The sequence below is a fragment of the Helianthus annuus genome, chromosome 7, assembly GCF_002127325.2.
Source record: "Helianthus annuus cultivar XRQ/B chromosome 7, HanXRQr2.0-SUNRISE, whole genome shotgun sequence".
NCBI lineage: Eukaryota > Viridiplantae > Streptophyta > Magnoliopsida > Asterales > Asteraceae > Helianthus > Helianthus annuus.
The window spans coordinates 65,931,296-65,947,984 of record NC_035439.2 but is presented as its reverse complement, the minus strand read 5'-3'; the positions used below and the strand labels follow the sequence as shown (position 1 = coordinate 65,947,984).

At 37.7% G+C, this 16,689-nt stretch overlaps 1 protein-coding gene across 1 annotated transcript; it reads right to left on the bottom strand.

Annotated features, from left to right (window-relative positions):
* Positions 1 to 10,866: 10,866 nt before the first annotated feature.
* On the bottom strand, positions 10,867 to 15,704 carry LOC110916118 (prolyl-tRNA synthetase associated domain-containing protein 1). The gene is made up of 12 exons (XM_022160878.2): positions 15,548 to 15,704; positions 15,338 to 15,397; positions 15,210 to 15,263; positions 15,075 to 15,135; positions 14,802 to 14,878; positions 13,448 to 13,497; positions 13,286 to 13,368; positions 13,143 to 13,213; positions 12,927 to 13,071; positions 11,774 to 11,910; positions 11,602 to 11,700; positions 10,867 to 11,144 (listed from the first exon to the last, which is right to left on the bottom strand). Exons 1-12 carry the CDS (start codon positions 15,584 to 15,586, stop codon positions 11,073 to 11,075), a joined length of 948 nt encoding a protein of 315 aa, XP_022016570.1. The 5' UTR covers positions 15,587 to 15,704; the 3' UTR covers positions 10,867 to 11,072.
* Between the last annotated feature and the right edge of the window lie 985 nt (positions 15,705 to 16,689).

Genomic DNA, 16,689 nt, shown 5'->3' with positions numbered 1-16,689 from the left:
AACGAAATTTAACGACATGGACGCTATTGATCTCAACTGACAACCACATGGACTGGAATGACCGGTTTTTTCCAAATAGGGAATTTAACAACATGGATGTTATCGATCTCAACAAGTATGGTATTTTTATATGAAAATTTAGAAGTTTAGAAATAAATTGGAATAGTTTAAACATAAATGCTTAAAATATAAAAATCTTATGAAATTAGACTTTTTAAGTATTAAAATGCAAAAAAGAAAATAGTTAATTTTCCGCATTGAGCTACATTTTTGTGTGAACTCACGAATACACATGTCGTGTTCTACTTAATATACGTGATACAATTTTCACATTCATGCAAAGTTCGAGTTCATGTAAAAAAATTGTTAATACGGCTGGGTAACAGCCCAAAATTTCTTAGGGACTGTATGTGAGAACGAGTGTAAACTACAAGGACTGAATTTGTACTTTACTCTAAATTTTGTTTCTGTTAACCCAGTGGGTTAAAAGATTGATCCTCTTTAAGACATTTATTTATTTTATTTTTTGTCACACCCCAACCGATGACGGAAACATTGGGGCGCGGCACTGAACAACTATTTGTTATAATATATTAAAGGTTCATCTCCCATACCACAAACATATAAAATAAAAACAGTTATTACAGACATTGTTCTCAAGGACAAATTATCCATTCCGACAACTCAGGTTTCATTAAATTGTTTTTTTTCTAAGACTCCATCCAAACTTGATTCCCACATGGCAGCAAAACATCCTAAGCATTTAAACACCTGTCACATACGTTAACATAGAGGTCAATACACATAGTGTAAAGGTGAGCATACAAGTTTGATATAGCATAATAGAGTTCGAAATAGTTTACGCATAACCAGCATGTAACATGTATAAAGTGAAGGCAAGTACGTTATCGACAGAGAAATATGCACAGACGTCCCTGCGAGTTGTAGAATGCGCAACACATATCCCCACTGGGACACGTGAAGTAAAGCCCTTAACAACCCCTGTCCACGACAGGTGTTGAGTCCAAACTATAGTACTATCGTTGCTAAGGTGCCAGGCAACAATCACTGTGTTAACATAACATACAAGCATTCATCGAATAACACGTAGCATGCAATAACGGTTAGCGTATAAATAGTGTTTGCGTTGTGTGATTGATGTGATTTGAATATAGATAACGTAAGTAACACCCAAAAGTGCGTAAGCAAAAATGGATCGAGTATACTCACAGATCATGTTTAACAAGTAAACACTCTCTTGGATTGAAGGGAGCGCTGAGAGAGATCAGCCTGAACAGTTAACGATAGCATAAAAGTTAAGCGTCGCGTAAAACGGTGCAAAGTACCAAGTGTTGGATGGTAATCCGATCGGATGGCCAGTCGATTGGATGTCAATCCGTTCGGATAGTCATCCGATCGGATGGCCATTCGATTGGATTGACATCTTGTTTGGTAAGGATGTGTTTGTGTATGATGGCTTTAAAGTTTTTGTTGTAGCATTTTGGAAACAGGGAAGTATTTCTACCCTTCAGGTCGATCGATCGAACGATGGTTCGATCGGGTGGCGATCCGATTAGTAGGACACTTAGTGAGAACAAGTTCACAGCAGGGTTATCACTCGATCGGATTGCAATCCGATCGGGTGGCAATCCGTTGGTTATTGAATCATGTTGAAAAATTGTTTAAGTGTTGAGGTCCAAACGTCACAGGGTCGGTGGTCGTTCGATAGGATAGCAATCCGATCGGACGGCAATCCGTTCAACGTTCAGTCCTTTGAATTAATCAATCAAAAGTTTAAATGTGGAACCAAGTGTAAGCCGATCGGGGGGCAATCCGATCGGATGGCAATCCGATCGGACGGCAATCCGTCCAAGCGACCTGATCATCTTTGACACTTGATTGTTTGAAGGTTTTGCAGTTTTGACCGAGATGGTGTGATAACGTACTAAACAACAGAAACCCCATCTTGAACCAAGTGACCCGATCGAACAGGAATCACCCTAGTCCGACCAACTAATTGTTCGAGACGGGTTTTCACGTTTAACCCGAAATCGGTCGTCTCTTTGATAGAAACCAAATCTTAAACCAACACATCACTAAGAAAGAGTAGAAGATTAGAACGAGCTCTGATTCTATCGGTTTTGAGTTCATTGAGTGTAAAAGAGTTAAAAGAAAGTTGGAACACCATTTTCAATCCTTTTAACCATGAATATGTGTAGATCTTATGCGAAAACATTGTTTAATCATGTGGAAATCATACAGATCTGAGTTGTTCCTGGTGGAATGAGGTCAAAGCTTGAAGTTCATAAGAACTCCAGGATGACATCACCCTAAAACACCTCAAATCCACTGATTTCACGGTTAAAAGTTGAGATTCAAAGATGAAAAAGATGAAGGAGTGCGTGTAGATCATAGAAGTACAAGATTTAGGTTGAGAACTTACAAGAATCGCGAGAAATCGAGAGAAATGAGTGCTTGAGTGTGGCTGGTCGAGTGGAGAGCTGTCACATCACAAATGATGTGACATGAGGGTATTTATAGGGTTTCCAAAAGAGGAAAGTGTGCAAGGATCGGATGGGTCACCGATCGGATGGCGACTCGATCGGGTGACAATCCGATCGGATGGCAATCCGATCGGATGGCCACTCGATCGAGTGGCCACTCGATCCGGTGTTCGGCGCATTGAGTTTTGTCATTTCGATTCGCGTGATGAGCGTTGCGATGCGTTTCGAGCGAGCGATGCGATAAAATTTCCCATTAGTTACACAAATAACCTAGCTACTATATCTAACATACAATCACTATAAATGACTTACGTTTAGCGGTTGCGATTCGATTGCGATAGTGTTGCGATTGCGTTTCGATTCGTCACCACAAAACATAAACATAAATAAACATGCATAGTTAACACATAAGTAGCACACACACGTAAAACAATATCCAGAACGCATAATTCGAGTTGCGAATGCGATTGCGATGCGACAAACGATAAAGCGATAGAACCTCGATTATTAACATTTACTCCACATAATAAAACTAATGCGATAAAATAAATAGATTATCTACAAGTCAAAGAAGTCAAAACAGGAGTTGAGCAAGGAGTGACAAATCGCAATTAGCAATCTTTTATTCCTTTGACTTCAGTGTCGACTTTGACTTTCGAAACACGGGGTGTTACAGCCTCCCCTACTTAAGGGAATTTCGTCCCGAAATTAGGCTTTAGCCGTAACAAACAACTGTGGGTACTTCGCCTTCATGTCGCTTTCGAGTTCCCAGGTGAACTCTGCGCCTCGTTTGCCTTCCCAGCGAACCTTCACAATGGGAATGCGTGAGCGCCTGAGCTTCTTGGTTTCTCAATCCATGATCTCGACAGGCTTCTCCACGAAGTGTAATGTTTCGTTCACTTGGAGATCCTCTAGAGGAACGTGTAAATCATGCTTAGCCAGACACTTTCTAAGGTTCGAAACGTGGAAAGTTGGGTGGACGTTGTTAAGTTCCTCCGGTAGTTCGAGTCTGTAGGCCACCTTGCCGATCCTTTCCAGAATCTTAAAGGGTCCAACATATCGAGACGCGTTTTTCCTTTCTTGCCGAATCTGACAACACCCTTCCAAGGTGATACCTTTAGGAGTACATGGTCGCCAACGTCAAATTCAAGGGGCTTGCGTCGTCTATCGGCGTAACTTTTCTGACGACTCCGAGCTTTCAGCAGATTGTCTCAAATTTAGAGGATTTTGTCAGTCGTTTCTTGCAACAGCTCAGGACCGGTTATTTGCGAGTCTCCGATCTCGTGCCATACAATTGGCGATCGACATTTTCTTCCGTATAATGCCTCAAACGGTGCCATTTGAATGCTGAAATGATAACTGTTATTGTACGAGAATTCGACTAAAGGTAAGCATGCGTCCCAATTACCACCGAAATCTATGACACACGAACGAAGCATGTCTTCAAGGGTATGAATCGTTCTTTCAGTTTGACCGTCGGTTTGGGGATGGAAAGCGGTACTTAGATTAAGCGTAGTACCGAGAGCAGATTGAAACGTTTCCCAAAGACGCGAGGTGAACCAACCATCGCGGTCAGAGATGATGTCGCGAGGCGTCCCATGTCGACAAATGATCTCGTTGGTTTAGATTCGGGCTAATTTTTCTACCTTGTAGTCTTCTCGTATCGGCAGAAAATGAGCAGATTTAGTCAAACGGTCAACGACAACCCAGATGTTGTCATGACTTGATGGCGTGCGTGGAAGTTTCGTTATGAAGTCCATGGCTATACTCTCCCATTTCCACATGGGGATCTCGGGTTGGACGAGTAAGCCAGAGGGTCTTTGGTGCTCGGCCTTGACTTTCGAGCAAGTCAGGCACTTCGAAACATAGATGGCGATATCTTTCTTCATGCCCGGCCACCAGTACTTGTAGCGAAGGTCATGGTACATTTTATCGGCACCGAGATGAATATAATATCGTGACTTGTGGGCTTCGTCCATCAGAATCTGTCGTAAATTGGTCCGCTTAGGGATCCAAATTCGGTCCAGATAAAGGAATATCCCATTCGACTTATTCACTAACTGGGCTCCATCGTTGAGAATCCTTGCCTTCTTCAAAGTGTGCTCGGTGAAACAAGCATGTTGGGCTTCGCGGATGAGAGTTTCGAGATGATGTTGGGCTAAATATTACGAATGATATGCAAATAGCTTCGTCTGCTGAGGGCGTCGGCAATGACATTTGCTTTCCCAGGATGATAATGAATCTCACAATCGTAATCGTTGAGAAGTTTTACCCATCGGCGTTGACGCATATTTAGTTCTTTTTGGTTGAAAATGTGTTGTACGCTCCTATGGTCGGTGAAGACCGTACACTTAGTACTGTAAAGGTAGTGTCGCCAAATCTTCAGCGCAAAATCAACTGCGCCTAGCTCGAGGTCGTGGGTTGTATAGTTCTTCTCGTGGATCTTGAGCTGTCGAGACGTGTAAGCGATAACCTTGTCCCGTTGCATGAGAACACAACCAAGACCAAGGTTTGAGGCATCACAATAGACAACGAAGTCATCGTTTCCGTCGGGTAAAGCAAGGACGGGAGCATTGCAAAACATGTGCTTGAGGGTTTGAAAGGCAGTCTCTTGTTCAGTTCTCCAAACAAAAGGCTTGTCTGTATGCGTGAGAGAAGTAAGCGGCACGTCGATTTTAGAGAATCCTTCGATAAATCGGCGATAATAGCCCGCTAGTCCGAGAAAAGAACGGACTTCAGACGGGTTCTTAGGTGTAACCCAACTCTTAACAGCTTCGATCTTCGCGGGGTTTCGATCGGACGGCAATCCCTTCAACGTTTAGTCCTTTGAATTAATCAATCAAAAGTTTAAATGTGGAACCAAGTGTAAGCCGATCGGATGGCTGACCGATCGGATGGCTGACCGATCGGATGGCAATCCGATCGGACGGCAATCCGTCTAAACGACTTGATCGTCTTTGACACTTGATTGTTTGAAGGTTTTGCAGTTTTGACCGAGACGGTGTGATAACGTACTAAACAACAGAAACCCCATCTTGAACCAAGTGACCCGATCGAACAGGAATCAACCTACTCCGACCAACTAACTGTTCGAGATGGTTTTTCATGTTTAACTCGAAATTGGTCGTCTCTTTGATAGGAACCAGATCTTGAACCAACACATCACTAAGAAAGAGTAGAAGATCAGAACGAGCTCCGATTCTATCGGTTTTGAGTTCATTAAGTGTAAAAGAGTTGAAAGAAAGTTGGAACACCATCTTTCAATCCTTTTAACCATGAATATGTGTAGATCTTATACGAAAACATTGTTTAATCTTGTGAAAATCCTTCAGATCTGAGTTGTTCTTGGTGGAATGAGGTCAAAGCTTGAATTTCATAAGAACTCCAGGATGACATCACCCTAAAACACCTCAAATCCACTGATTTCACGGTTAAAAGTTGAGATTCAAAGATGAAAAAGATGAAGGAGTGCGTGTAGATCATAGAATTACAAGATTTAGGTTGAGAACTTACAAGAATCGTGAGAAATCGAGAGAAATGAGTGCTTGAGTGCGGCTGGTCGAGTGGAGAGCTGTCACATCACAAATGATGTGACAGAAGGGTATTTATAGGGTTTCCGAAAGAGGAAAGTGTGCAAGGATCGGATGGGTCACCGATCGGATGGCGACTCGATCGGGTGGCCACTCGATCCGGTGTCCTGCGCGTTGAGTTTTGTCGTTTCGATTCGCGTGCTGAGCGTTGCGATGTGTTTCGAGCGAGCGATGCGATAAAATTACCCATTAGTTACACAAATAACCTAGCTACTATATCTAACATACAATCACTATAAATAACTTGCGTTTAGCGGTTGCGATTCTATTGCGATAGTGTTGCGATTGCGTTTCGATTCATCACCACAAAACATAAACATAAATAAACACGCATAGTTAACACATAAGTAGCACACACACGTAAAACAATATCCAGAACGCATAATTCGAGTTGCGAATGCGATTGCGATGCGGCAAGCGATAAAGCGCTAGAACCTCGATTATTAACATGTACTCCACATAATACAACTAATGTGATAAAATAAATAGATTATCTACAAGTCAAAGAAGTCAAAACAGGAGTTGAGCAAGGAGTGACGGATCGCAATTAGCAATCTTTTCTTCCTTTCACTTCAATGTTGACTTTGACTTTGACTTTCAAAACACGGGGTGTTACATTTTTAAACTAGTATGGTATTTTTATATGAAAATTTAAAAATTTAGAAATAAATTGGAATAGTTTAAACATGAATGCTTAAAAATATAAAAATGTTATGTAAATTAGACTTTTTAAGTATTAAAATGTAAAAAATAGTTAATTTTCCACGTTGAGCTTCATTTTTATGTGAACTCACAAATACGCATGTCCTGTTCTGCTTAATATGCGTGATACAATTTTCACATCCATGCAGGGTTTGAGTTCATGTAAAAAATTTGTTAATACGGCTGGTTAGCAGCCCAAAATTTCTTAGGTCTAATTGTAAACTTGTTGATTCAAAAAGCAACGAAAAATTCTTTACAAATATATCAAGTTTAAAAGAGAAAATAAAAGTTGAGTAATCTTGGTTGTTCAATTTATAAAAATGTATCAAATAACATATTCTACCTTGAGATTCACCTTTTGCAAAAAGAAGTTAAAATTTCAGGCCAAACATATAGTAGATGTAAACTTTTTTTTTTAAGATTTAATTCATCGTAGATAATCAAAGCCCGTGCCTCATCTCTTATCGAAGGATTCAAAAGCAGGTTCGACTTGCTCAAGAAGTTGAATACGTCTCAAGTCTATGGGACAAATATTTGCTCAAGTTCATTAGTTTAAACTATTAGTTAGACCCGCACGCGTTGCGGCGCGGGTACAGTGCAAACATTGAACGGATAAGTATAAGCGTCATGTAATGCGTACACCATATGAAAACGCGTGTTTTGACATATCCGATATAATAGCATTGCGGTTGGATCAAAATGTAAGGTAATCGAATTTATATCATACAATCATAACGTATTTATATGTGATCCAACTCATACATAAGAAACGTAAAAAAAAGCATAAAACGTGTATAAAAGAAAAACTGACACGTGTAAAAAAAAGACATGTTCATATCAAGGGTAAAATTTTGACCCCTTTCTATTCAGAACCAAATTTACGGCGAAACGTTTTAAGTTGGCTTATATACTTTAAAGAGAAATTGGACTTCTTAATTTGGTTGGGCTTCTTGGAAACTATAATATGCTCTCTACACTTTGATTTGTCTTCAAAAACTTCCGATCACTTATATTATTTATGCAGGCTCAAGAATACAATTCCCTGCGTTACACAACGAAATATCAATATATTTCATATGCAAGAGTATAATTTAGATTAAACTTACCTCTTATAAAACAATACTTGATATGCCTCCCTTGTAAAATAGCAAAAGCTCCATGTGATTTAATCTCCTTTTACCAACGCAACAGCAGCTTGTTCCAGCCTCATGATCGTCTTTTGAGTTTCTACATTCTCGTATTTAAAGGCTGTAAAATTAAGTTAAAATTATGTACCATTCATTTTGAGATCATCAATTGAATCTTTGTATGAAATAAGATTCATGATTTGCTAAACTTGAGATGAAGACCATAATATCATAAAGTAACATACTTTATAGAAGCTCAGAACTCTCAATTCGACTCATATATAAATGTTGTTCATTAAGACTCGCAACCTCATCAAGTATCTGCAAATATACAAAAAGTAAAATTACAAAAAAAAAGTTGTATGAAAAGAAAAAAGATAGTATTTTTCGAAGATAAAATGAAAAAAAGATACTGATGACATCACTGAAAGGTCTCTCTAAGCTCTGAAATGAAACTTACAGGTATCAAAACAAAGGCCCCATAAAGAAATCCTAAAGAACTGGTATACCGAGCACACACTAAATGCTTAATAAAAAACAATTTTTCCTTTCATGCATAAACACAAATAGTTGGCGTGGATGTTATAATCCAAAACATGAAAGGCCGAAACCATGACAAACATGTATTCACTACTAACAATTCAATAACTAACGAGTTATCGTGCAAGTTGTAATCTAATCCATCAAAGAATTACAAAAATAAAACACTTTTGAGTCAAGCAAGTAAACAAACAGTTGGCGTGCATACACTAACCCAATCCACTAAAGGCAAAATCTAGATATTTTAACTCTCATGCATCAGAAAATATTCAAGTACAACCTACCTCCAACAAAGTAAGAAAGCACTATAAAATAAGTAATTGTGAAGAGTTGCATAAAATGGGCATATACTATTCTTCGTGTAGCTAGTATATTATAGTAGTTGGCATACGATTTAACCATTGTGTAAAAAAAATTATTTTTTCTTAACAATATTCTTTACCCACTTCTCTAATAAAAAAGATGGATATGTAACTTCTTTACATTCAAGGGCGTAGCTTTGTGGGGGCGGCCGATCCCCCCAAACTTTTCGCTCAGTATGAAGTTTTCGTATAGAAATTTTTGGGTATATACGTTTTTGACCCCCCGATTTTATAAAAGTTTTTAGTATATACGTTTTCGACCCCCGATCGCAAATCTCAAGTTTCGCCACTGTTTACATCACCCATAGAACAATAACAACAACAAATAATGCTTCTCCATTCTTCAGTTGCTTGCTAATGATGATTAGTTGATTACAATTAAACATCTCACTCCATATAACAACAATTCAAAGATATCCAAAAACATTAAGAAGTCTTGAAATGAATTAATTAAATGGGTTTATTTTGAGAAAGAAACCAGAAAACACAGCAAAAGTTGTTTCACATTAGACTTAGACCACCCGTAGTGGTTAAGATAAATAATGCCCCCACCATGGGGCATTATTCGACACGTGTCATCCCAGTCAGCATGGGGCGTTATTGCAAAAGTGGCGTAGTAGGAATAATGCCCAAATAATGCCCCTTCCAATCATTAAAAATGATAAAAAAAAAAACTTATTTAAAAAGCTGAAGGTGTCATCCCACTTGGACCACTAATGTCCCTTCCCATTGGTCAGTCAAACTCCTCACACTCATCCAAGTTGTTGCTTGAGCGTTTTTAATAAAACGCCGGACCAATTTTTTTTCAAAAATTTTGCAAAATAACGCCCTATGTAATGGTGGGGGAGGCGTTTTTGAGCGTTTTTTTTTTTTGAATTTTTTTTAAAAAAAAGTCCCACTACACATGGTCTTATAAGCTAACCTATACGTACAGAAATTGTTTATATACAGAGGATGATATGGTGGGCCTTGAGTTGCACATGGTAGGAAGTGAAAAGGCGGGTAAGACTGTGAGGTGATTGGAGCACTGTACAAATTACTAATACCACCGACATATGTAGACAAAAAAGAGAAAGTGGTCGGTGGCTGAAGCCACCGACTTTCTCTTTTAAGATGTTATAGAATGTCGTTGGTCTCGATATTATCAACTACTACAAACTTAAGTGGATGACGTAAGAATTCAATAGTTCAGGCATTTTATTGGGCAAGATGGGCGGCAGCTTCAATAGTGCCAGGCAACTGCCTGGCACTCCCATATTGGCCCAGCAAATTTACGATTTTATCCCCCTTTAAAATTACGATTTTGCCATCAGTTAAAAATTATGTTTTCGCCCTCGCTTAAAAATAAATTTACGCTTATGCTCTCAGCTAAATATTTCAATTTTGCCCCCGGTAAAAAATTACGATTTTGACCCGTTTCAGTTTACAGTTTTGCCATTAGTTTTTTCCCTTAAATTTACGATTTTGCCATCAGTTCAAAGTTATGTCCCACGCTTAAAAATAAATTTGCGCTTTTACTCCTGGCTAAAAATTCTAATTTTCCCATCGGCTAAAAATTACCATTTTGCCCCGTATAAATTGATACTTTCGCCATTAGGTTTTTTTTTCTCACAGTCAGGTTACGATTTTGCCCTCAACTTAAATTTACATTTTTCCCATCGTTTTTGTTTGTTTTTCTGGTTAAATTACGATTTAGCCCCCAGTGTAAAATTACTGTCATGCCGGCAGCTTCCTGACACTTCCCCATTGGTCCATTTAGTTTACGATTTATCCCCGAATTAAAATTATGATTTCGCCCGCAGTTAAAAATTACGTTATTCCCATCATTTTAGTTTTTTTTTTTTTTTGCAAAACTATAAACGTTTTTTTTTAATTGGTTAACTCGATTTAATTTTTTTTCGTGTCAAGGAGTTGTCTAACACTGGCTCATTAGTCTTAAAAAAATACAGTTTTGCCCTCAGCCCAAAATTACGGTCTTATCATCGTTTTTGTTTTTTTTTCCTAGCAAAATTATATTAGTCTTTTTTTAATTGGTTGAGAATTATTCGGCCATCGCCCTGCAACGCGGACGGGCATCTACTAGTTTGAATACATACCAATACATATTATGTGTTCATCCTGCTTGCATTGATGTAAAAAATACAAAAACAAAGTCCCAACATATTCAATTAAATCCCATCCTCAAAGATTTCATGAATAGAAAGAAAAATTACTCCAACCGCTATAGCATCATCATCATTTCATGACTTATAAACGTTTTGCCGGGCAGCGAATACCAGCACCAAAGCCTTCGGTGTAAGCCGTATTCTTGAACATAGTCTGAAACAAATCATCAAGTGACTCAAATAAATTACAAACATGTTCTGAAGTTCAAAATAAGATAATTTTATTTGAGTTAATTACCGTTTTCGTCCCTGTGGTTTGTCAAAAATCACTATTTCAGTCCACTAGTTTAAAAATTGAGATTTCAGCCCCTGTGGTTTCACTTTCGTAACCATTTCAGTCCACCTCGTAACCATTTCAGTCCCTGTACTTAACAGAATAAATGGATTGAGATGGTTACGAAAGTGAAACCACAGGGACTAAAATGGTTACGAAAGTGAAACCACAGGGACTGAAATCGCAATTTTTAAACTAATGGACTGAAATAGTGATTTTTGACAAAACACAGGGACGAAAACAGTAATTAACTCTAAGATAATATAAGAAACACACATCATGAAAATATAACTTTTTAATGGCAATTAAAATATACTGATAAACAAGAAATACTCACCGCTAGATTTTTTAACTCCAGGCTAAGATTTTTCCGTAAACTGTTTGATACCACAGCACCAAGTTGGCCTCCATGTTGTTTGATATTTTCCTCTTTGATCTGAATATTTCAGATGTCAATTTCAAACCGAAAACAGAGTTTAGAATTTAGATCAAATAACAGTCCAACTAACCTCCGCAACAACAATGGCGGATGCTTTTTTTAATATTTCTTCAATAAACTGTTCAGGATCAGCAAAAGAGCTTGAAGAGTTTGCATTATTGACCGATTTCTCCTTCTGTTGACCACTGGAAACCTTTGATGCTTTGGCTACATCAAGTTACAAATTATTATAAAAGGACTATGTGTAAATTACAATTAGAGTAAATTACACAGATGGTCCCTGTGGCTAGGGGCATACTAATGATTTAGTCGCTAAGACCATTTTTTTACTGATTTGGTTCCTAATAACACTGGAATGACTAAACTGCCCTCAAGTTACATCTTTGAAAGCAAACAGTGCCATCAGACACAAAATCTCAAAATCTATAATTTGTCCCAAACCATAAGAACCATCATGTTATATAAATATGAGAGTAAAATGCCAAAATCGTCCTTGAGGTTTAGTCATTTTTGCTTGTTCCATCCAAAATGACTTTTTGTGCATTTGAATACTTCAGGTTCGCGTTTTATCGTCTTTTTCATCCTTGAGTTTGGCAATTTAGAGGGTGTTTGGGGTTCAGTTTTGAAAATAGATATTAGATAATGCGTTTTGAATAATCAGAATCAGATAACTAATTGTAACAAAACGTGATGTTGAAAGATAGTGTTTGGATTTGATTATGTTGCTTGATATCACAATAATCAGATAATCAACTATTTGAGTGTTTGGCAAATATATATTTAAAAAAATAAACAAGTGAAAATCCTTTTCTAAACGCAAATAATCAATTTTTGGAAAACTGTGTTTTGTAACTTTCTAAACGCAAATAATCAATTTTTTAATTTTTTTTTACCCAAACACTCAAAACTGATTATTTACGATTTCAAAACTCAATAATCTAAAATCTCCTTCAAAACTCAACCCCAAACACCCCCTTATTGCGACTTTCGTCCCTCAAAATGTGGCCTTCAAGGATGTAAATGGCAAGATTTCAAACTTTTTGGAAGAAAATGAATGGCACCTCAGGGATGAAAGTCGCAAAAGTAGTCAAACCTCAGGGACGAAAATGCCATTTTACTCTAAATACGAGGATGTTACTTTTTCTTAAAATACGTATAACCATAATAAAGACCTGCATACACTGCGTGCATTTCAACTTATATAAAAAAGCACCCGCTTATACCTGTAACCGCAACTGGTTTGCTCTTTACATCCCCATCAATCTGCAAAGTAGCTGTTTTCTCCGAGATATTCTGTATGCTGGGGGCGTCAGACGGAACTAAAGCAGCTAGATCTGGAGGTTGATCTTTCCCTACAGTTGGATTAGCCTAGAAAAAAACAGTTACCCGAAATAAGAAAACTATAATATTTAGTAAAACAGTAATAAATATATTGTTACCTCAAGATCAACGTAGGCGACCATTCTTCCTACTGATTTAAGAAACTTATAGAGATCCTCTATGTGAAGGGCTTCAAAAATTGGTGGATGAAGTTTATAAAATGAATAAGTGTACTCTGCTTTTGAAACAAATTAACACTTACAGATTGAGGTATCATTGGAGAGTGGGTGGAAGAAGCAGCACTCGTGGGTTTTAAAACCCTGGTCTAACAGCAACGAAACACTCCTTCAACAATGGAATAAACAAGTTAGTTAAGAAAACTTTTATGAGAAAGATGAATAACGAAAGCGAAAAACACGCATACCGAGCTGATTCATTCACAAGTGCAAATGGAGTAACAGATCCTAAGGGCACCTGGAAAAATAATATAGCGAGAATAGGTAATGAGTAAAAGTTATCAGAACTATAGTGAATTAGTAAGAGCATCCACAATAGGAGGGCTAAAAAGCGTGTGGCACTCCGATGCGTTTTGAACCTAAAAGCTGATGTGCAATGCACGAAGCACGCGCATAACGTATGGAGTTCGGTGCTAAAGAAATATTATATATGACAACTCGTTCAATAAATGGTCTGATACTTAACTTGTTCAAATACTCAAACCCATTGCTCAATCAGATTTAAAAGACTAAAACCATTGCAATCAATAGTCTAATTTGTTCAAATACTGGTTAACGGCATAAGGTGCCGCATCAAATGCAGCAATGCGACCTCATCACCACATCATGTGATGCGCGCATTATACACTCCTGATGCGCGCATTTTAAAACCTAACTCTCACATAACCCTTTTCAGGTGTTTTTGCACAAGAACGCCCTTTCTTCCACTTGAGTTCAAATACGCACCTATAGCACCTGGTGGTAGCCTAGGCGCAAAAATGGTTTTTTTTTTTTTTTTGAAAAAACGGTGCTGAGGCGCAAAAAGGCGCGCGACTAGGTGCAAAAACGGTGCTGAGGCGCAGCGCATAAGCAGAAAACAAAAGGTAACGCACAAAAAAAAACCGAAACCGAGTGCATGCAAAAACTGCCTCACGCGGGCCCGGGTTTTCGGAGCTGCATTCGTGTAGTTCAACTAAATTCCAGCTCAGAAACTCATTTTTGCAACCCCCCGCGCACGCGGGCGGGTAGGACTTGTGGTAAAACATGTCACAAAGCTACAACGGAGTAGTAAAGGCTTTACCTTACAACCAACCACTCACTTTGTTCCCACACCAATGTGGGACAAAGTATTTACCACATTTTGAGACTTTTATTCACACACCCAAAACTTACAACATATAAGTCCTAAACTTTTGCTACTAACTATTAGCTACATGATCTTAAATGGCATATATAATAGTTTTTTCTAATTTTAAATGTGGAATCTTATTTATTTTCAAAGCATAACATATTTTTTTACATTTTTTTCTCTATGTGCGCTTTTCTTAAAAAAGCCCACGCTTTTTTTGCGCCTTGCGCCTAGGCTCCGGGTGAGGCCGATGCGCCTCGCCTGCGCCTTGCGTCTTTGACAACATAGCCCTATTGTGGATGCTCTAAGTACGCAAAACAAGTAGCCAAACTTATAAATTCAAATATTGTAATATAAACTAAGAGCGCCTAACGAAAAATATTACTATTAATTAATTTTAAGAAGAGACAAAAAAACATGTAGAAAATAGAAACCTCGAGTACTTCTACAACCGCTTCTTCAGGTGCCATTCTCAGCCCTCCTTTTCCAAGGCCAAGCCTTTGAGATAAAACTGCTCAGCTTCACGTGTTATAAACATCAAGAAAAACAAACACATCGATAAAATCACACCATATTACAGACAGTGGCGGACCCAGAAATTATTTTCTGGGGGTGCGAACGAAGGGTTTAATCAAATTTTCATGGGGTGTAATCGGGATTTTTACCTCGAAAATACACTAATTTTTTTTCAAGGGGGGCGAACTAACCTTTTAAATCGACCTTTGTATCAGCCAAGGCAGAAACAATATAAAACCGGTGCTTCTTATCCTAAACGTAAAAGAAAAAACACAATTGATTTAACAACTAACAAGGAGGTAACTAATCGATTTCGACAAGCATACCTTTAAAAACAAGTTTTTACTCAATCCTGCTTTGATATGTCCAACATGCTTGGCCTTATAAACGAAAAGTCAAGTCATAAGAAAAACGAACAGGATATCACCCTTTATATTGTAATGTATCTCATTACCTGGGCTTCAACAGTCATTACAACCGGATGATCATACTGTGAAAAGTGTATTTGTTGAGCCTGTTGAATATACAAAGATCAGTATCCAAATTATGAAATTAATGTATATATGTTCCTGATACAATTGCTTAGAGACCTAAGAACCCTAATCTAATCTTTGAGACGAAACATGTGAATAAGGAAATTAAAAACTGAAAGATGAATGAGAACCTGTAATCGTTGAAGAAGTTGGGCTTTAGAAATCCCCATGGTGGAAGCCGCAGACCAAGACTGGAAACGCGATGCAAACTGGCTGGGCTTCCCTTGACTTATCCGGCAAGATAAACAAAACCCTAGATTTAAGTTTCACCAAGATTTATTTGAATAAATACAGTTAATTTCGTCTTGAGTTCATTGTCTGGATTTTTCACCTTTTTTTTTTTTTCTTTTCTTACTCGGATAGTCATTTGAGTGAATGTCAGTTAGTTTGTTAAGTTAAGTTGGCATAAAATTACTAAATTGCCCTTATTTCTAATTTATACTTTCTATAAAAGTAGAAATATAAAATAACATAAGAAATTTTATAGAAATACCAAATAACATAAGAAAAGTTGATTTGCCAACCAGAGAGGTTGTCCAACAATGTTTTTCTTATGTCATTATAGCGTCATAAAGCTTAATTTATAATACATTTTAAATTCAAACTTTTGCCCTTCATTTAAAAGTCAAACATCTACACTTCATTCAAAATTAAAACTTCTGCTCTTCATTTATAATTCTAACCTTTGCTCTTCATAACAAAAGCAAATCTCTGGCCAGATACAAAATTCTGACTCCAGGTTCAAAATTCAAACCATATATTCGCACCATATAAATAACATATATGAATATGGTCCCACATTCAAATTTCAACTCATCTCTCTCACTCATATCTGCGAGCATATCTCTCTCTCTCTCTCTCTCTCTCAAATACATAGCTCTCATGATTCAGCCGGTTAATCTCCGATTACAGTTCTTTGTTCGAACATTTGTTGATTCTGTTTACACATTATCATTCCAATATCATGTGTTCGAACATTTGTTGATTCTGTTTACACATTATCATTCCAATATCATTGTTCCAACATTGTCGTTCCAATGAAGTTTCCCATCACACATCCATGTTTCAACATCGATGTTGCAATATCATTGTTGCAACATCGTGAAAAGGTGCATGTGCTACCTTCTTTGATGGGAGAGTTGCATTGTTCCAACATCGTGTAACACCCCGAAAACGGGTTTGGTAATCAAACCACCTTAATATTAATGAACGGGTAAAATACCGTTAGTGGTAAAATTAACCGGTAAATATTAGGATTTAAATAATTAAACCT

What these genes read in the sequence shown, in the direction of transcription:
- LOC110916118 (XM_022160878.2), bottom strand. Translation starts at nt 15,586, where the DNA reads ATGGGGATTTCTAAAGCCCAACTTCTTCAACGATTACAG. An exon ending in CTTGTGAATGAATCAGCTCG is followed by an intron (nt 13,369 to 13,447) that starts GTATGCGTGTTT and finishes CCATTGTTGAAG; the next exon opens with GAGTGTTTCGTTGCTGTTAG. An exon ending in TGGAGTTAAAAAATCTAGCG is followed by an intron (nt 11,145 to 11,601) that starts GTGAGTATTTCT and finishes GATTTGTTTCAG; the next exon opens with ACTATGTTCAAGAATACGGC.